This window comes from Vitis vinifera, chromosome 12 (genome assembly GCF_030704535.1).
Source record: "Vitis vinifera cultivar Pinot Noir 40024 chromosome 12, ASM3070453v1".
Classification (NCBI taxonomy): Eukaryota; Viridiplantae; Streptophyta; class Magnoliopsida; order Vitales; family Vitaceae; genus Vitis; species Vitis vinifera.
Genome location: NC_081816.1, coordinates 4,646,732 through 4,667,372, shown reverse-complemented (window position 1 = coordinate 4,667,372; position 20,641 = coordinate 4,646,732). Strand labels below are relative to the sequence as shown.

At 33.0% G+C, this 20,641-nt stretch overlaps 3 protein-coding genes across 3 annotated transcripts; 1 reads left to right on the top strand and 2 right to left on the bottom strand.

Moving 5' to 3' along the window:
* Positions 1-2,200: 2,200 nt before the first annotated feature.
* LOC100257400 (riboflavin synthase) lies at positions 2,201-3,535 on the bottom strand. Its single transcript, XM_002273993.5, has one exon. It carries the CDS (start codon positions 3,289-3,291, stop codon positions 2,449-2,451), a length of 843 nt encoding a protein of 280 aa, XP_002274029.1. The 5' UTR covers positions 3,292-3,535; the 3' UTR covers positions 2,201-2,448.
* A 1,437-nt stretch (positions 3,536-4,972) lies between these two features.
* On the bottom strand, positions 4,973-12,599 carry LOC100252267 (DNA-directed RNA polymerase II subunit RPB2-like). Its single transcript, XM_002274015.4, has 25 exons — positions 12,093-12,599; positions 11,130-11,351; positions 10,762-11,052; positions 10,485-10,682; positions 10,226-10,290; positions 10,063-10,149; positions 9,859-9,979; positions 9,726-9,770; positions 9,493-9,630; positions 9,243-9,315; positions 9,079-9,155; positions 8,873-8,980; positions 8,672-8,788; positions 8,246-8,401; positions 8,062-8,166; positions 7,726-7,851; positions 7,486-7,563; positions 7,282-7,377; positions 7,072-7,187; positions 6,899-6,968; positions 6,758-6,811; positions 6,528-6,671; positions 6,014-6,313; positions 5,494-5,916; positions 4,973-5,400 (listed from the first exon to the last, which is right to left on the bottom strand). The coding sequence occupies exons 1-25, from the start codon at positions 12,342-12,344 to the stop codon at positions 5,281-5,283; spliced, it is 3,582 nt and encodes a 1,193-aa protein (XP_002274051.1). The 5' UTR covers positions 12,345-12,599; the 3' UTR covers positions 4,973-5,280.
* A 4,511-nt stretch (positions 12,600-17,110) lies between these two features.
* LOC100242039 (CASP-like protein 1C2) lies at positions 17,111-18,251 on the top strand. Its single transcript, NM_001397860.1, has 3 exons — positions 17,111-17,449; positions 17,548-17,650; positions 17,889-18,251. The coding sequence occupies exons 1-3, from the start codon at positions 17,289-17,291 to the stop codon at positions 18,111-18,113; spliced, it is 489 nt and encodes a 162-aa protein (NP_001384789.1). The 5' UTR covers positions 17,111-17,288; the 3' UTR covers positions 18,114-18,251.
* The last annotated feature ends 2,390 nt before the right edge of the window (positions 18,252-20,641 follow it).

Genomic DNA, 20,641 nt, shown 5'->3' with positions numbered 1-20,641 from the left:
ACAAACATTTCATTGCCAACAAATAATTAGGTACAAAGAAGAATGCGAAAATTTTCCTCATGTTCTCAAAATGAAAGGGGGATTTACCATTCCTGATCCCCCCTACATTCAAAGCATTGAAACCTGTCCCCAATAAACCACTAAATTCCTCATTTACGGTTAAAAAGAAAAAACACATTCTACAATGCCAAAGTTAGAATCATAAACAGCAGCCATTAAAGTAAGAAGGCCGGACCATTTTATATGATGCTCCTACATGCATCTAACAAGTTCTCTTTCTGAAAGCAAGGTGCACAGTTCTTCTTTAGCAAGAAATTCTGTGTTAGCTAATTGTTTAAATGATGTTCACCAAGTCTTGTTCTCCACGTCCATTTACTCGCACCATTTTATCATACTTGCACATGATAAAATCAAACCTTGGCAATGCGCCATAATGACTTGCCTTAGGAAGGTGTCCAAAACCTTGGTAAGAAATAGTTAGCATCTCCACCACATTTCTAGTTGCAACCCATTCAATTCCTACAAGTCTAAGCATCTTGTGCCATAATGTCAATGCCACTAAGCAATGTAGATAAGAATGATCTATTAATTCCCCACTTCTCTTACACATAACATGGTGCTCCAGATTGAGGACCTTATTAAGGTCTCCTTTTTTGCAACAAATTGTTTGTATTAACCTTTTTATTTGCTATCAACCATGCAAAGGCCTTGACTTTCAAAGGGACTTTAGATTTTCAGATGAATTTTTATGGAGGAAAGAAACAAGTCGGAGGAGTCAAGAAGGGCCTTAAAAAAAGAATTAATTGAAAACAAACCAGAGAATGTTAAGAATCAAATCCTCTGATGAAGAAATGGATTAAAAATGCACATTGACTAATGTTAACATGTGGCAAGCAAGTTCTTCTATTTCATGGTCCAAAAGGTCGCAACATAAATTAATATTCTAGGACAAAGAGGATGATGAACTCAAAATTGAAGAAACACTAAAATCTCTTTCACTCACCACTTTATACAAATTTGGAAATTGAACATTGAAAGGTAAATCACACTGCCAATTAGCTTTCCATAATTGAATTTTTGTGCCATCACTAATTGAGTACCAAGTGAAAAGGGTGAAATCACAAAATACCTATGTAATGACCTTCCAAGGGCACCAATATGACTACCTAACAATAATATTAGCATCCCAACCATTAGAGTTTAGCCCATAAATACTCGAGATGATATTGTGCATAAAGTATTGTTGTCCTCAAGGAACCTCCATAATCACTTTTTTAATAGGGCTCTATTCCTCAATGTCATCCTTGTTACATCTATGTACCCTTCCCTTTTTGGCTTACACACTTGGTCCCAACTTACAAGACGATTTATCTACCCTTCCCGCACACCAGACAATAAAAAATCCCTCAATGATATCTCAATTCTATAGAGATAGGGTTTCTCAAACTGTCAAGAAACCCTATCCAAAATTAGATCACAAAAGGAAATAGCTCTAGGATTCCCCATCTCCATCCCAACACCCAACACAGATTTTCATTACTTCAAATGTAGAGATTTCACTTCATGATATATATAAACTACCATTAAATAGTGAATTAAACAGAATAAATGCCCTCAACCAATTATTGAGTAATTATCTAGTCTTATAATCTTTTATCATATAATATTCATTCTTACTCCTTCCTTGCCTTCACAATCCGTAACCCTCTTCCTAAACTAACAAATGCAATCAAGACTCATGAATATATTTTTGATGAATATCAAGACTCATGAATATATACCACCCAATGTACAACCTATGAAAATGAGATGATAGGCTTCATTAGGGAATAAACCTGTAGTGCCTATTCATTTTGTTCTCCATAAATCCTTGACCCAAAACCATATTCAATGACACCAACACAGAATACCACTTCAAAGCTTTTCATTTCAGGAACTTCAAGTTTGTGTAACCTGATCTCAAGCACCCAAATGATATTGAACAATGAATCAAGAAGAGACTATGAATTTCTATGTTTCATATTCAACAAATCCTAATTAGAATTTCAATATCCCTTTTCACTATTCCACTCTACAGGTCCAGCACTCAACTTTCTCACCCATAACTCCATTAGCAGTCCAGATTCTCAATCATCAAGTTCTATCCATGCTTCAGTTATTTAGAAGTAAGCATAACCCCCACGCTACCAAACTAACAATCTCAAGAAAAATTAACATACAAGTCATCTCAAAAAATTAATGATCGACCATGTGTCTCATGTGTTTCAATAAAATAATTTCACAGGAAAAAAAAAAAAAAAAAACCTCCCGAGAAAATGAAAATTTTCAGGCGACAATCTGTGGGAAACTAGAGGTGGAAAAATATTGATCCTTCTACAAAAAAAGACACTGATAGATCAAAACAAATAAAATGCGTCAGAAGTGGATCTCTGTTTGAGCACCTTTCGATCATGAAGCTTTGATTGAGTCAACGAACCCACTACTCAGAAGCCTCTCCACATACTTCCCAAGTATATCCACCTCTAAATTCACCTTCTGCCCCACTTTCTTCAAAGGAATCACGACCTTCTGCTGAGTATAAGCCACTAACATAAAATTAAAACACCCCTCGTCATCAAACACATCCACCACAGTCAAACTAGTTCCGTCCACCGCGATAAACCCTTTCGGAACGATAAATCTCAGCAACTCCGGCGTGGTCTTCACCTTCACCCACAAGGAATCACCCTCCGGCTCCGTGCTCACAATCTCTCCAGTTCCATCCACATGGCCCTGCACAAAATGCCCACCCATTCGGCTCACTGGTCGGACTGCTCTCTCCAAATTCACAAGTGACCCCGGTTCGAGCTCGCTCAACGAGGTTTTCCTAAGGGTTTCGGGGGATAATCCGACTGTGAATTCGGACAATTTAGTGTCGAATTGGGTCACGGTTAAGCATGTTCCATTAATGGAAATACTGTCGCCGAGGTTGACGTCTTCGAGAACGGTTGTCGCGTGAATTTTCATGTCGAATCCGCCGTGATCGGCAACACCCAGTTGCTTGACTTCGCCCATTTCTTCGACAATTCCGGTGAAGAGGGATCGGATTGGGTTGTTGTGGTTGGGTCTGAACAGATGTCTGGGTTTGGGCGAGTGGGTTGTGAAGAAGAGAGTGAGGGAGGAGGGTTTAAGAATGGTGTTAGATTTGAGGCTGGTTCTGCAGGGAAGTGCATGGAAATTGCATATAGGGGTTTTAGGGGGAGCGGGTTTTATGGTTCTGGAGAGTGATGTGAGATACAAAGAAACGGACATTTCTGTTTGGCGAGAGAGAAGAGTTCAGAGTCTGACAGGAAAAGCAAGGGAGATTGAGAAGAGGAGCCGAATCAACAGAGTAAACTCCCGAGTCTTTCCTTTTCTAAATGCAGGACCAATCATCTCTTTCTTCTCCCTTTTCCTATTTTTCATTTTTAAACATAGAATTTCTGAATTTGAACAAAAAGACTAAAAGAGTCTCTTCATGGTAAAATGAACCAAATGATGAATTGATTGTCATACCCAACCTACTCCTGACACCCACATTTGTATTAGTGTTCATTAATAGACCCAATTCAATAATTAGGTTTAATTTTAAAGAATTATTTGATTAAAAGGGATAAATTAATCTTAAATTTTTAAAAATAACTTTTCCCTTATTTGAATTTGAAAAGTAAATCATTTTTTTTATATATATAAATACCCTCCAACTAGAGATGACAATAGAGTGAGTTTAGACAAATTGTCTTTATAACCAGCTCCATTTATTTAAAATAATTTTCATCTCGTCCTATTAAAAAAATTAATCATGGTGAGGTAAGGCACATCGGGTATGCGAATTTCCCATAAACATTCCACCCAATCTCATCCTATCCCATTTAACTTAAAAAAACAAATTAAATTTTTATTAAAAACTATTTTTATTTTTTTAATTACATTGAAATAAAATATAGTTTATAAATAATTAAAATATTATAATTTTTTATAAATTATTTTATTGAATATTAAATTTAATTTAATTTAATTTTTAAAATTAATTTTATATATAATAGGCGAAATGAGATAAGGCAATAATTCGGGTTTTAAAAAAATCTTCAACCCCGTTCTAACCCGTTTCTTTAAATTTCAAACATATCTCATTAAGGATAAAATGGGACGTGTACCTAGAAAAACTCACTCGATTATCACCTCACTTGAATAATTAGATTTATAAATTTGAGATTACTTGTATCTTTTACTAAATTAACCTATTTTCAAACTCATATAAATTCTAATACATGGCAGATAACCAACCATAAAAAATTAAACTCCAGTAAATAAATTAATTTTAATTATTTTATTTAAAATTCCAATAAAACAATTATTCAAAATATACTATGATTATATATAAAATTATAAGCATTTTTAAAGAAAAATATTGTAAACTAAATATATCGTCATTTTAATATTAAATATATTTTCAAATTATCCAACATCATTAATTTGATCATATATTATGTATTTTTATATATAAAAATAAATAAAAATTAACTAAAAGCATTATTACTTATTTTATCATTTTTTATATTTTTATGAGTTTGATTAATATTTTTGTAAAATCAACTATAGTGTTGATGCATTTTTCATTAGTGGCATTCCTTCTATACCTAACAAAAAATTGTGAAAGTTGGTCAATAAAGTATCCTTTTTTCCTGCTACATTTGAATCATCATTAATTCTAACTTCTCACTTTCCACAATCACTAGATATGAGTTACAAAATCGAACGTAAAGGTGAATTAAAATAGATATCCTTCTTAAGGCAAAACAAAAACAACCCTTGAACGGTCGAAAATCAGAAATGTAACAGCAAGGGTTTTATGTACATATCAAACATGTAAAATGGTTAACACTGCCCAGTCAGTGAAATACCAATGCTTGAGAATGAGCCAACAACAAACTCATCCCCAAATTTCTCTTAATTTCTTCGTTCTTCAGGAAGCAATGGCTTTTTATCTGCTTAGCAACCCTCACCTCTGAGGCCTGTTCTGCAGCTACGTGTACAGGAAACAGTCCTTTGCAGCAGCAGCAGCAGCAATCATATAATTTTCCGACATACTGAGTTGGTAACATGATAAAACTACCATTGTAATCCTCTACTTGTCAGCTCTTCCATTTTGGAAGAACTAGAAAAATATATCCTCATGATCCTCAGCCCCAGAGAAGACGCGACTCCATCAATGACCAGAAATTTTCACAAGCAAATTAGACAGCCCTAGAATGTATTATTTCATGCTCCTTTTTTCTTTTGATCTTTGGGTGGCTTCACTTCCTTTGTAAGCATCCTTGGGGCAATGGCCATGGCCATGAGCTCTTGGAAGAGGAGCTTACAAGCATATGGAATGTGCACCTAAATATAAAAGCAATACAGGAATGAAGATTAAAACCCTCTGTGAGCAGTGTCACCAAAAATTGTGATCTTGGCAAAAATATAGCTGTTTACCTGAACAATGTCGGTTTTATTCTTGCAACCTCTGCACTCAAAAGAGTTCTTTTTGAGATTTGCAATGGCAATCAACCCACAGCGCTCACAGACATGAACCCTATAAGCATCACTTTGGTCAAACAACCTTTCTTTGAGGAAGTGGGCTGCTCCATGAGCAATCATGCAGTCACGTTCCATTTCTCCAAAACGGAGACCACCATCACGAGATCGCCCCTCAGCAGGCTGTCTAGTAAGGATTTGTACTGGACCCCTCCCACGTGAGTGGATCTTATCATCCACCATGTGCTTAAGCCTCTGGTAGTAAGTAGGGCCCAGGAATATCATAGCAGTCAATCGTCGGCCTGTATGACCATTGTACATTGTCTCAAAACCACGCATTTGATAACCACATTTGTGGAGAGCTTTACTGATATTGTCCACCTGAAAGTATGAGGTACAAGAAGACAACATTGACCACATTGTTTTTGAGTTTAGACATTCTATAAAATGAAAATCAACATATATGGCAGATCCTCACAGTGACATCCGTGAAAGGAGTAGCATCTCCCTCCTTCCCCATATGAGCAGCAACCTTCCCCATGATGCACTCAATAAGCTGGCCAATTGTCATTCGAGAAGGAATAGCATGTGGGTTGACAATGATGTCAGGGGTGATGCCTTCCACAGTCCATGGCATATCTTCTTGAGTATAAGTCATGCCAACAGTTCCTTTCTGACCATGTCTACTACTGAATTTGTCACCAATCTGTGGTATTCTAACTGATCTCATCCGTACTTTAACAAACCTTAACCCATCTGCATTTGTTGTCAACAGAACCTACCAAAAAGAGGGGAAATTAATGAACTAACAAAATAAATAAATTCAAAACATAAAAAAATTAAAAATAAAAATGAAAATCTAGAAGCAGATTCTAGATATAGGACAGGTTCTTCACAACATGGCAAAATAAAATACACATGTACTACAAATCCAGTTTGTTTCAGGGATTGCAAACTATAATGAGAAACCATAGTCTAAAACTTGAATCTACCTGATCTACCATGCCACTTTCACTGTGACGTAAGCTTGTGCTATGATCACGCCGTGTATAACGTGAAGCTTGTCCCTGAGAATCATCTTGAGAAATAGGTGTGGTCTTGCCAATAATGACATCCTCACCTGAGACTCTTGTGCCCTAAAATGAGTACAAATTAAATGAGATGGACTATTTAGTGGCCTTGAAGGGTTGAGCACATGGTAAAATATTTGCTCATTACTTACAGGAGGTGCAAGACCATCATCGTCCAATTTATCATAAGACCCATGTCGCATTCCCTGCAAGACAGCGGTAGAGTTTGACCAACTCCTTTAAAAGGGAAAAAAAAAAGGTGGAAGGGGGAAATGGGAGTGATGGTGTGTTACCATGGTGTTTTCCCGATTTGGACGCCCAAAATCCTCCTTCACCAGTGTCCCCATCTTCTTCTCCTCATCCCTGTCAAATAAAAATTGAGAAGTATGCTACAGTGAGGGGGAGAAAAAAATAACAGAATTCAGCAAATAATGGAACAGAGTTGCTTCCTGAGCATTTGGCATACCTATATGACCGGAAGAATAGTGACCGGAAGAATCCACGATCAATTGATGATTGGTTCATAATAACAGAATCTTCTTGGTTATACCCAGAGTAGCAGGCAATGGCAACGATGGCATTCTTTGGGGAGGAAAAATGAAAAAATAAAAATGATTATAACCAATTCCAAGATCACAGTAGAAACAAGCAATTAGAAAAAAGGCCAACTGCTTACTATGCCAGCTGGCAGCTGCCTAAAATGCAAATGCTCCATGGCACGGGTAGTAACAAGGGGCTTCTGAGGATAGTACAGAACATAGGCTAACGTATCCTGAGAAAAGAAAAGAAAGGAATGGAGCCTCAATTGTAGAGAAAAAATGACAAATTGCAGAAAGAATAGCAGGTGCACATAAGACAGAAAATATGAACATGTCCGCACCATTCGTAACTGGTAATTGGTGACATAAATTCCCATGGCTTGCTTTCCCATAGCTGATTGGTAGGTATTACGAGGAGACTGCATCATCCACCAAATTATAAATGAGATCAGTAGAGAATACACATGCACACACATTGCTTCCCCAAATTATAAATCAGATGAGAAAAAACAGTAACAAAAATACACATGCATGTACTTTCATGTTGATCAACCAAGAACCATGGAATACAACAGACTAACCTGGTTATGGTCAGGGAATGGGATAATAGATGCACAAACACCTAATATTAATGAGGGATGAATTTCACAGTGAGTGTAAGTTTCAGAATAAGCCTCCTCCGGGTTGAGCCTTGCAGAAATGAGATCCTGCAAAACATCATAAGCAATCGATCAACTAAAGCAGGAAAAAAAACCATCAAATACAAGAATAATAAGATAAATTCAGCATAACCATATGCACATGTGGTATGTTGTGAGAGACATTTCTTAACTCAAAAAAGCATGAATCCAAACATCTTGGCATACATAAACTGAGAATTAATTTCTAAAGAAAAAACAAGTTAGTGGAATACACACATTGATTGTCATGGAAATCATTGTAGTCTCCTCTTCCTCAGTATCAACATACTCTATGAATCCTTTTGACACAAGATCATGCCATCCACCATCCTCAGGGGATTCCTGAGAGAAGAAGAACAGGATGAGTGGTAAAAGAGACAATAATATTGTTTTATGGACTAATAGCTTCAACTTTACATACTCTAAGCTGTAAGGCTCGGATATCTCTCTTCTTTATTAGCAGTCTTTGTTTCTCCACAATAAACAATGGCCTACTGCAGCGTCCATAGTCTGTGTAAAGACGGAGTTCCTTCAAACGGATATCACGAATAACTCCAACTTCAGTGTTCACATCAACCTGTAGATCATACAGACAAACATATAACAAAGAAGGTGAAAAAACTAAATAACAAAAAATGAACTGTAAGAATAAATATCAAAGAACTAGTATACAGATCTGCAGACAGCTATCTAAAAACCACATGAAAAACAGGTGGAACAGAATAACATGTGTTACAAAGAATCCCAAACAGATTTGAGGAGGTGAAATAATATAATTCCACAAGTGCAAGGGCAAAGACATCAATAAGTTTTAACTTTTCAGTACTGACTAGTAATGTATACCAACCTGCCTCCTCAACTGTCTCAAAGTCTTCACCAACAGATCAGGGTTACGATGAATGCCAACCCAGCAACCGTTCACAAAAATTTTGGTTGACTGAGGAATAACTGCAGGAGATATTTCCTATAAAAAGATAGGCCATGTTAATTTAGGAGATTCAAGTAAAGAGGTAAAATTAATCTGAACAACTTTACATGAATAAGGTACCTCAAAATTTTCAGTACTCCACTCCTCCAAAAACTCCAAAATAGGATTTGCTGCAGATCCTACTGTTATGTACACCATTAATGCAAGATTCTTCACTAGTCCACATGCCTAAGATAATATCAATCAAGTAATCAAAGTGTAAGAAGTTGAAAAATAAACTGATCAATATTCCAACAGAAAATAAAGATATTTTCTGAGATTATTACTTGTCCTTCAGGTGTTTCTGCAGGACACATCATTCCCCAGTGCGAATTGTGCAACTGTCGTGGTTTTGCCAATTTTCCTGGTTACCATGAGAATGGAAACTTAATTGAAGAAGAGGGAGGATCAACCAGCAAGAAAGTTGCAACAGAGTAGCAATCAATTTTACCTTCACGACCGATGGGTGAGTTTAACCTTCGTAAGTGCGACAGAGTGGAAGCATAGGTTAAACGATTCAAAACCTATTTGCAAGTGAATGATATTTCAACTAATTTAGGTTATGAATTTGTTATTAACTACAAAAGAATGACAAAAACAGAAAAAAAAGACAAAAAACTCCCATTCTAATACCATAAATGGAGACACAAGAAACATAACAAAATGACGGAAGAAAATTACAAGAAAAATTAGGGCTCAACCTGTGATACTCCTGCTCTAGTACCAGCTGCATTTGCTTGCCCCCAGTTCCCAGTAGCAAGAGAGTACTTGAGACCACTAGTAATTGTTTTTGCTTTAATTGCAAATTGTAAGTTAACATCTTTTCCATTATCCACACACTGTTCATGCACAGAAACAGCTTAGTAATAGAAGCCTGATTTAATAACAGAAATAAAATGCTCAGACTAATAAAAAAGGAATTAGAAGAGGAAACCTTCTGAACATAAGCTCTCACATCCCTGGTTAACTTTCTGAATAACTGCATCCAAGCAAACAAAAATCACTTAAGAATGAACACTAATTCAACAAAGTTCCCAAGCAACATCCAAAGCTCACATATAACAAACCATTCGAAAAAGGCCTCCAAGTAAAGGACCAGCAAGGTCCAGCCTCTTGTTCCCATAGTGATCCCTATCATCTTCCGGCCTTCGGCCAAGTGCACAAAGTAAAAGCCGATGAATGATGTATCTGGTAATGGAACAAGAATGAAATTTATAAGAACATTATTCTGCATCTATAACAAATCAAAAATTATATGAGTCAAATCCTACCCAAAATAGTAAGCTTTCTTAGTCTCACAGTATTCCCCCACACCGACATGCGGAAGCATTTCCTTTTGAAGGATCTCTTTGGCATACCTGCAAAAATAGGCAAATGGTTTTTTATAAGCAATTCAAAACCATATAAGACTTTTAACCACCACTTGAAGCATACTTGATCCTCTTTTCCCTCGTGACACCCACAGTGGATCCTCTTTTACCAATGTAGTCCAATGCAACCTACATTAATTGGAAACAAGATGATCACATTGATATCTTCTCCTCACATCACAAAAGGGGAAACAAGTAGATTGGAAGCAGAGGATGATATGAGAGCCATAGAAACATCGCCGCCACTGCATATCTAATCCATATATGTCAGAGCAGTCTAAGTTACAAATTAACAACAAAAAATTCAAAAAAGAAGGAAGTACCTGTTGATTTTGAATAACAAATGCCTCTTCTAAGGACGGGCGAAGTAACTCCATCATTTGAGTATCAGAAAAATCATAGCATATGTGCTCTAATATATCTTTGTCGGCCACAAATCCTAATGCTCGAAACACAATGATTATTGGGATTTCTGTCCGTATATATGGAAGGGTAGCACGGATATATTGCCCTGAAGATCCCTGCAGTTATATATATGCTATCATCAATGTGAACAGGGATCAAGAATTAAAGAAACTTAAGTAAATAATTTCCACTTACCCCTTTGGCACTAGTCCTTGAAAGCATCCGGACAAACATGCTACTCGGTGGCCTGTTTTGGGATTCCGCCATAGACCGAACCTCAGCCACATAAGCATATTTGTTAGGCTGCCTCTTCTTAAACACGTACACATGATTGGTGCTCATCTTCTCTTGAGCAATCAGAACCTTTTCACTCCCATTAATAATGAAGTACCCACCTTGATCATAAGGACACTCTCCAAGTTCAGTTAAATCTTTCTCTGAGTTCTGGTACACTGTGCAATAACTAGATCGAAGCATAATTGGAACCTGAAATGTAACAAGAAATAAGCCAAAAAGCAAATACATATAATTGTTTCCATCAATTAAAACCCAAATTTCAGTACCTTCCCAATGAAAACTTTGGTGAACTCCTGAGTTTCAGTGACCTCTTCAAGGTCATGCCCTTTCTTTATAATCCTCTTTGTAACATCGACATACAATGGAGCTGAGTAGGTCAAGTTCCTTAACCTGGCAGCTTTCGGAAATAAAGTAGCAGTTTCTCCATCGGATTCTGTCATCATTGGCTTACTCAGGTATATCTGACCAAAACTTATCTTATAGATAGTCTGCATCAAAAGAATCCACAACAAATTTGACCAAATTAGCAAGGGAGTGCAGACACAAAATCAACATGGAAGAAAGAGTGAGAAATTTTGTTTTCCTCCATAATCAAGATTTATTGCACTTTTGGGCATGTTTTTAGATCATATATGATAAAACCAAAGACACATTTACTCTTTCTTGACCATTCTTCGGGTTTCATCCGTTAACCCAAGGTTCACTTTTCCTTATTCTAAAATAAAATAAACAGATAATAAATTAGGCTTCATACTTCGGAATAAAAAACCTACATCACTAGTATAAGCCACCTAATATGGGGTTCCAAATCTATTTACTTTCCTCGGGTTCAAATTTCTCAGTAAGCAAAACAACTAACAAACAAATGCTCATCTTATATTAGGGTAGCCACTCATTTTCTGCATACCCAAACAACAAGTGCACAAGAAGGAACTAAACTTGATGGGAAGTTAAAACCTAAAATTTTCCCGTCGTGTTATGTAGGCTACGTAGGTTGAGATATCCACTTTACAGGGAAGTAAACAGCTAAGCACCTGACACTTCAAATTCCTTGTTCTCTTCTCAATTCTTTCTTCGACCAAACATAACCCCTTCTTTTATACTAAATTCATAATTCCATTTTATCTAGGTTTCCAGCATTTCCCCACCAACTAAACAGAAAACAAACCTATAAAACCAAACTTTCTCAGCAACCAAGCAGGATACAACGAAAATAAACCACACCACACCTCAAGGAAATCGGACTGCCGACCGGGATTGTGCTGCGATTCAGGGCGAATCTCGATATCGGCCGACTCGTCCACGATTTCTTGCATCGTATTCTGAATGAACTCGTCGAACGAATCAAGCTGTTGCCTCACCAGACCCTTCTCTTCAAAGTAGGCACTGATCACCGCCCAGGCATCTTCCTGAGTGATCTCCTCATCATCATCCTCCTCCTCCTCAACCACCGTTGGATCGTACTCGTCTTCACCGTACATCTTCACAGCAAAACCCTAATTCCACACACCTCACAAAATCCTAACAGTTGGATCCTCTAGTAACTTGGAATCCGTATATATTACTTTTCCAGAGAGCTACAACTTTTCCTGTGCTTAATTTTTATAATTTTTCAAATTGAAATTGAACCTTCTGTTTCTAGACGTTAATTTTCTAGTTTTGTAGGCAGCTTTCTAGAGAAGATTTAGCGGAGACAGAAAACCCTAGAAGAGAGGCAGGCTCAAAGAACCTAGTAACGAACGGGGTATGGGTATATATAGGCAGATGAGGGAGGTGAGGGGTGCTTAGGATAAGGACTGACCGTGGAGTTGTGTGAGCATATGGCGCAATTTAGTGGGCACCATCTTTTTGGATATGGGCCTTGAATTGGCCCATAATAGGATTGGAATTAAGAAAATGGGAAAATTTTTGAAAAATTAAAGTATATCTTTGGTTATTTTTTATTCCAAAAAAAAGATTAAATTTAGTTACTTTTTATAATATCTTTAAAAATGAGTTTGCCCAGTATAAATATTTTCTCGAAAAGTATTATAATTCGTTTGATAATGATTTTAAGAAGTATTTTTAATATTTTTAACACTATAAAGTTTTTTATCTTTCAAGTATTAGAAATATTAAAAATGTCTTTTAGAATTATTGTTAAATGTATCTTTAAAAATATTAAAAACGCTTCATATAATCACTGTCGAGTCTTTCAAAAATATTTTTTAGACTAAAAGTATTTCTTAAAATTATATTATAAATAATTTTTCAATATTTTCTAGATTTTTAAAAATGTTTCTTGAATTTTGCCAAACACCTTTTTTTTCAAAAAAAAATTTTACACTAAAAGTCCATTTAGTAGAAATTTTATGAAATATTTTTAATATTTCTAACACTCAAAAATTTTTGTCGTATAAGTATTAAAAATATTATAAACGTTTTCTAAAATCACTATCAAACATACTTTAAAAATACTTTTTAAAATTATTATCAAACATACTTTTATATAACATTTATAATTTTTAGTAAAATAATAATAAAAAATACCGTGCACTACATTACCATGAAATTTTGTCCCATTGTCTTATATATAGGAAAATTTAAATTTATCTAATAATGTACACACAAACATAATAATTATATATTTAAGTATAAAATATTCTTTCCACGATTAAAATATTAATAAATTGAACGTCAATTAAGTTCAAAAAAATATTTAAAAAAATAATTAAAATAGTTTTCTCATATTTTATTTTATTATAAAAACATGAAAACAAAAATAAGTATAATTAAAATTAGTTAAAATTTTATATTTTTTTAAAAAAATTATTATATATATATATACATAAGTAAAATATAGTAAATAAATTTAAAATATAATATAAAAATAATTTATTTAAATCATTTTTTTATTTTTTATTTTTTATTTTTTATTTTATTTTTCTTGCATTTTTCCTCTAATTGTTGGAACCAAATATAGCTTTTTTATAAGTATTTAAGGTGAGAGAAACATATGAAGATTTTAAAAATTAGTGGGTCCAGTAATGTGCATTTACTATTTTGTTGTTTTAATTTTTAACAAAACCAATGCAATAGGATTGTAAAATACTAAAATCAGTATTAAAAATTAAAAGAGATATTCAAAATTATAAAATTAATATTAAAGATTTAAAAATATATACAACAATTGAAATATATTGAAACTCGATTCATTCACCCTTTTTTAATGTATGTTGTATTAGTTCCCAAGCATAAGATGAAATTATTTTGGATTGAGGATTTTTATCATTAATTAATTAAGGGTCCTTGGTCATATTTTCTAAAATTTGTGAGAAAATAAAGATTATGCTTAATTAAGAAAAACACTAAAAAGGGGGTGAATTGGGTTTTTTAAAATATTTTCAAACACAACAAGTTCAAGCACAATAACAAAAATAAAGAAATAGAGTTAGAGAATTCAAAGTCGGATTTTATAGTGGTTCGGCACATCCTTGCCTACGTCAACTCTCTTCAATCTCCTAACCGAGTGAAGGTTTCACTAACTTGAAGGTTCAACTAAGCTTCCAATCTTCTTACACTTTGATTCCGGCTCCAATGGGCTCTTACACAAATTCTTTAAAATTCAAACTTTTTGAATGCTTTAACACTCGGTTTTTATAAGAATGAATCCCTCAACCTAGCTCAAAGATAGTTTAAATACAAAACAAAGTTATGATAACTCGCAATGGTGCACTAAAGAATATGCAAATGATGATTTAATGCACTAGGAAAGAAATGAGAGATTTTAGGTCAAGAACATGTAGGTAGACAATTGATTGCAAGTGTTCTCTATGTCATAAATGAAGTGGATATATCAATTTATAGGTTTCTAAGCTCGGGAGCCAAAAACAGCAAAAGGGAGCCTTAACCGATAGAGTTAGGGGTCGACTGATTCACTAGCCATTGGAGCATTTAATGCTTTGGCAGGTTACCGTTGCCTTAACCGAACCTTGACCGAGAAGGGGTGAACCTCAATCGATAAGAAAAGGCTACTAGATGAGAGAGAGTGTGTTTTTGGCACTCCTTGACCGAATAAGGGCAACCGATCGACCGATTCCCCAACCGGTTGAGTCGGTTGGCCAGAGTCTCAATTGGTTCAACCTTTTAGCCCCGAAAACCTGTCTTTTTCAATTCCTTTATTTTCTAACACTTAGGCAAGGTCTTTAGGTGAATTAATATGTCAATTTTAAAACGTTTTGCTTAAGATACATTTGATAAAACTTGGGTTTTAATGAAATCGAAGTTTTAAAGGATAAACCGAGTTTTCTAAGATGCATGAAACGGTATGAAAATCCTAAGTGCACCCATACACTCATCTTACATTCGTTTCCTATGATCAAAAGTCTTCCCAAAGTTCTGATCTTGTATCTATTTGGTCCTTTAATGAATTTCTGAATTTATACCTAAGATTTTTTACCATTCAAATCAGCTCATCACTTAACCATGGTTTGTTATCATCAAAACCCGATTAAGAGAACCGTTGGGCTAACAATTTGTTTTTAAAAGTTGTTTTTAAGTTAAAGAATAAAAAATGATTTTTAAAAACATGACTAAACAAGTTCATATTTTCCTTTTGTTTTAAAATATCGGTGAAAACAACTCTTACTTGTTATTTAAAAATTATTATTTTTTATTTCACTTTGTTTTTAAAAATTGTTTTCATAGAACAATAGCCAAACCGTGTTACAAAATTTTAAAAACAATTTTCTATTTCTAAAATTAGAAAATTGTTTTAAAATCATAAAACAAAACGAACTCTATATATAATATATTGGCGAAAATATATTTTTTTTATTATATAATAAATTTAATGAAAATATTATCAAAATGATTTTTGTAGATTTTTATCTAAATAATACATAGTCATTTAAATATATTTTTTTAAATAAAAAATAAAAAATAATAATAACTTCCATATAAAATATAATAATTTTTATACTAAATGTATTAATTTATCTCATGTTTTTAAAAATTACTTTTCAAGATCTTCAAATTTAAGGTATTAAATTTTTTTTAATATCTAAAAAATTTGTTATTATAATTTTTACATAAGTCTCAAAAAATTTATTGTATTTACACAAAATTTACTATTTTTTTATTTTAAAAATGAAAAAAATAAAAATAAAAAGTATGCTTTTGAAATCAATCATTGTACTAGACTCTCATCTATTCAAATGGATAACCTTCACTTTTTAGTTAAGTCAGTTGTAAGATTCTAAATGGGAGATCAAATACATCTAAAATTTTGTCCCCACTCCCCATCACTTTTTGTTTGGTACTTTTGATTGGGTGACAATATTTACCATTATTTTTCTCTATTACTTGCTATTTTTTTTAAAAAAAATATTTGAATTATTCACCCAAATATTAAAACAATGAATTTTATTAATTTGATTCAAATTTCATTTATTTATATTTTTATATTTTACACTATATAGGGTCTTATTGTAAAATCAAATGACACTTTTTCGATACCTATCGAACACCATCAATCAAGTGATGCTACGTATATAATTTTTTGTCTATATTATTTGTACTATGATCGTATTTGTTCATATTCTTATATCTTAATCTTACTTATTTGTACCACTATTTCATGACCTCTCACCATACATTTCAATGGTTCAAATATCTTGTTTCATAGATACCATATTTTAGTACCTTAACATTTTTTGTCTATTTATTTATACTTTTATTCAATGATCTAAATTTTATCATATACACTCAATGATGGAAGTCGGGAAGTTCAAGTAGTACCAATTTCATACCTTAATATTTTCCCTCAATCATTTTTGGAGTGTTACAAATGAGACTATTCGGCCATAAGAATGAAATGCATGCTATGTAGTGTTGACTATCAGTCCAACATAAATTTCCAAGAAACCGGTGGTTAGTTTAACAGTGTGACTTGGCGTTTTCATAATTTCAAAAAACTCAAACTAGTTTTAGCTACCAAAGTTCAAATTTTTCTGACCAACCCGGTATTTCAATCTCCCCTTTTTCCATCTCTCCAAACAGCCACTGCACTGTACAAGTCCCCCCTTCAAAGGAAGTGGACGTTAGACCAACCCTACTCATCTTTTCCCATTTACCCAAACGGAGAAAAAGACTAATAAACAATTAACAATACGCCGAAACCCAAAACTTCAACTGGGCAGGTGGCAATGGTTGAGAATCTCAACTAACACAACGCATTTTGGCAACAATACAAGTGCACCACCCCTCATCTGTCTTCCCAAAAAAACCTCCACCCTCCATCAGCTTTTCCCCCTTAAATCTCCATCACCGATCAGAGCTCTTCATCTCCAAACCTTCCCCTTATGCCCCATTTCCTTCTCATCCACTCCAAACTTCTAATTCTAGGCTTCTTTCTTCTACCTGGCTGGTAATCACCAACTCTTGTCATGATGGCAAAGAATACGGACAGGATCTGCTTCCTTGTTCTAAGGCTTCTGGCTTTTGGAGCCACCCTTTCGGCTGCCATTGTCATGGCTACTAGTCATGAGAGGACTACCTACCTCTCCTTGTCGATTGAAGCGAAGTACAGCCATACCCCTGCCTTCAAGTGAGTTCAATTTTCTCTTCCCATCCTTCCCATTCTTGATATGGTTATGGTCATCTTTTGGTTTGTGTTATGGGCTAAAAGTCTGTATAATGGTATAGGTATTTCGTGATTGCCAATGCCATAGGAAGCGCCTACAGCCTTCTCCTCCTGTTTCTTCCTTCCCACGGTTCGCTATGGCCATTAGTCATCGCCTCCGATGTGGTAATTCCATAAGCATCTTCTTACACTGTACATACAAAAGAAAATGTTTCTGCTATTAAGATATGTAGTACATTTCTTTTAATAATATATACATGTTTTAAAATCGGGTTAATTAGACCCAGACAATATCTATCTAAGATGAGACAAAAGGGTTTGTTATAAATACAACAACCCGATTCAGAGAACCGGATATTTTCAATGATTTTAACTAATGGGGGCTCATTATTGTCTGGATTAGGTGATCACCATGTTTCTCACTTCAAGCATATCAGCAGCATTGTCAATTGCCTATGTGGGAAAGAAAGGGAATTCATATGCAGGATGGCTACCCATCTGTGACCAAGTACCCAACTACTGCAACCATGTAACTGGAGCTCTAGCAGCTGGCTTCATTGGGGTCGTACTTTATATGGTGCTTCTACAGTACTCCATCTATACAAAATGTTGTAAATCCTCTTCTTAGGCAAGATGCTTAGTATGCTTAATTAGTTTCCCCAATTCTAGGGACTCTGTATCTCAGTTCTTCTTTTCTGATCCAGTTAAGTTGGAACAGTCTTTAAAAATTTTCAGCTCAGTTATTATTATGGAGGAGGATTTTCAATTCTCTTGGTGTATGGTGCTTGGTGAGCATTCCCACCTGAGTTGGTGAGCATTAGACTATGTTTGGTTCTCGAAAAGTAATAGTGAGAGAGAGAAATGTTAAGAAAAATTATTATTTTTAAATTAAATATAATTAAAATTATTTTAAAAAAAATATATTTTTAATTATTTAATTTTTCTATAGAATAATTAAATAAATAATTTTTTTTTTAAGTAATGCATCAAAATAATTTATTGACTTTATATTTATTTTAAATTTTTCTTCATTTTTTTCTATATTTTCTTTTCCTCATATTTTTCTTTAAATTTTTTGAAACCAAACATAACATTACCGTTCTTAAGCCCAAATTGAGATATGGAATACTATGGAGGAGTTCATTGTGGCCTATGGGGTTGGAAATCAAAATGTTGCAATAGCTAGAAAATTTAAATTTCTCTTCTTAAAAATGAAAAAAATATTTTTCAAATTTGAAAATATGTTGAATAATTTTTTATAGAAAATAATTATTTGAGAAATTTTCTAAAATAAAGTATTTTTTTAATAATATATTTTAATTATTATTTAGAATTATTTTCAAAAACATTTCCAAGCACATGCTTTTATGCTTTAACTAAAAGACTTTTTTATTTTAAAATTGAATTTAATATAGAAATTATAAAAATATTTATTTATTGTATAAAATTTATTTTATTTTATATTTAATAAACTTTAACAAAAGGATATTGCCCCATAGCCATAACTTCACCTTTAATTTACCCAGCTAAATATGAAATATGAAACGATGTAAGTGGTATTTATTCTTTTAACTTATTAAAAATAATTTATTTTCAATTTTTAAATCTTTAATTTTTTTATTAATTTATTATTTATTTCTTAAATATTTTGACTTGAACATACAACAGTTCATGTACGTAATAATTAATTCTGTCTAATGATCTCCAAGTATAAAAACATAAATATTTAATGTCTAATTCTGTCTAATTTATTACAGAAATTTAATCATTAAAACACAGATATTTGAATCTGAAAATATTATTTATTGAAAATATACCTTGATTACAGAGAGTTGATGACTTAAGCTGATTGACAGCAAAGGGATGACTCAAATTGATGAATACAAAAGGAAGAAAATTAAAAAAGAAAATTTTTTGAATTCTTAATTTCTCACTCTCACTTTTGCACTCTCTTTTTGCAAGCTCTCTCTAAGCTCTTGAAACTCTCCTTCAAACTCTGCCTGATGAAGAAGGTTGAAGCTCCTTTTATAGGTACGGGAACGGACATAAAACTCTCTTTCAATCTTGAAAATTTTTAATTTCCTCACGAGGGGAGACAGCTGTGGCCTTGAAGTCTGTAGAGGGAGAATATCTTTTTTCTTTGTCAGAAGCTTTGAGGAAAAATTAAGATATTTAACTTTTTTTGGAATATTAAAGTAAATTATTATAACTAAAATGAATATGTTTGTTTTTTTTATTAGTTAATATTTAATAAAAATAAATAATTTAATACTTGTGATTAATAGTGTTAAGAATTTGATTATTTGTTTTTGTAATATTTTATTTATATTAAGCATTAAAAACTAAAAAAAAATAATATCCTACATTTTTATTTAAAAAAAACTAAATATTTTACTTTTCTCTATTTAATAAAAAAATTATAATAAGTTATAAAATAAAATAGAAATACAAACAACTTAAAATTTGAAAGCAAATTGCTTTCAACAAAAAATTACAAAAACAAACATCTTCTTAATCTTAAATTTTATTTAGAATTAAGTTAAAAAAAAAAAACAAACAAACAAACACCACCTTCTATTAGCTAATAAAAGTAAATGAAAAATGCAAAAAAGTATATTTAAAAAGTCTCTCAATAAATAGAGTTGAAAAATAGTTTTTAAAAATTAAATTTAAATTTTTTTTATTGATTTTTTATAAAATAAAAGTTTGTCTATGAATTTGAAATGTTTTCTAACCTATTTTCTATGGTTTTAAACATTTTTTAAAAATAATTTTTATTTGTAATATTTTATTTTTCATCATTATTATATAATTAATTTTTTTTAGTAATCCTAAAAAAATGTAAAATTAATTGAAAACAACAAAAACATATTCTTAGAAAACATATATATTTTTTGTTTTTTAAAACTAAAAACCTTTTTTCTTTTTTCTTTTTTAATTTTTTATTTTACATTAAGGAACATTTTCCTAAGTTCAGTTGCCGTAGGTGTGCAGTTGGCTGCCAAGTCATCAACTTCATCATCCTCAAGTTTTGTCAAATGTTAAATTCAAAATCACGTTTTAAGACATAAAATCAGAGCATTGATATCAAAATTTCAGCTTAACAAATTAACCCTAACAAAATAATTAATATCATATTTTTCTTTTAAACATCAA

Excerpts from the sequence above, each read along its gene's own strand:
- LOC100252267 (XM_002274015.4), bottom strand. The coding sequence starts at position 12,344 with ATGTACGGTGAAGACGAGTACGATCCAACGGTGGTTGAGGAGGAGGAG. Across the intron at positions 9,980-10,062 it reads AAGAAAGCTTACTATTTTGG|ATACATCATTCATCGGCTTT; the intron begins GTAGGATTTGAC and ends TTCCATTACCAG. Across the intron at positions 9,316-9,492 it reads CTAGAGCAGGAGTATCACAG|GTTTTGAATCGTTTAACCTA; the intron begins GTTGAGCCCTAA and ends ACTTGCAAATAG.
- LOC100257400 (XM_002273993.5), bottom strand. The coding sequence starts at position 3,291 with ATGTCCGTTTCTTTGTATCTCACATCACTCTCCAGAACCATAAAACCC.
- LOC100242039 (NM_001397860.1), top strand. The coding sequence starts at position 17,289 with ATGATGGCAAAGAATACGGACAGGATCTGCTTCCTTGTTCTAAGGCTT. Across the intron at positions 17,450-17,547 it reads AGCCATACCCCTGCCTTCAA|GTATTTCGTGATTGCCAATG; the intron begins GTGAGTTCAATT and ends ATAATGGTATAG. Across the intron at positions 17,651-17,888 it reads TAGTCATCGCCTCCGATGTG|GTGATCACCATGTTTCTCAC; the intron begins GTAATTCCATAA and ends TGTCTGGATTAG.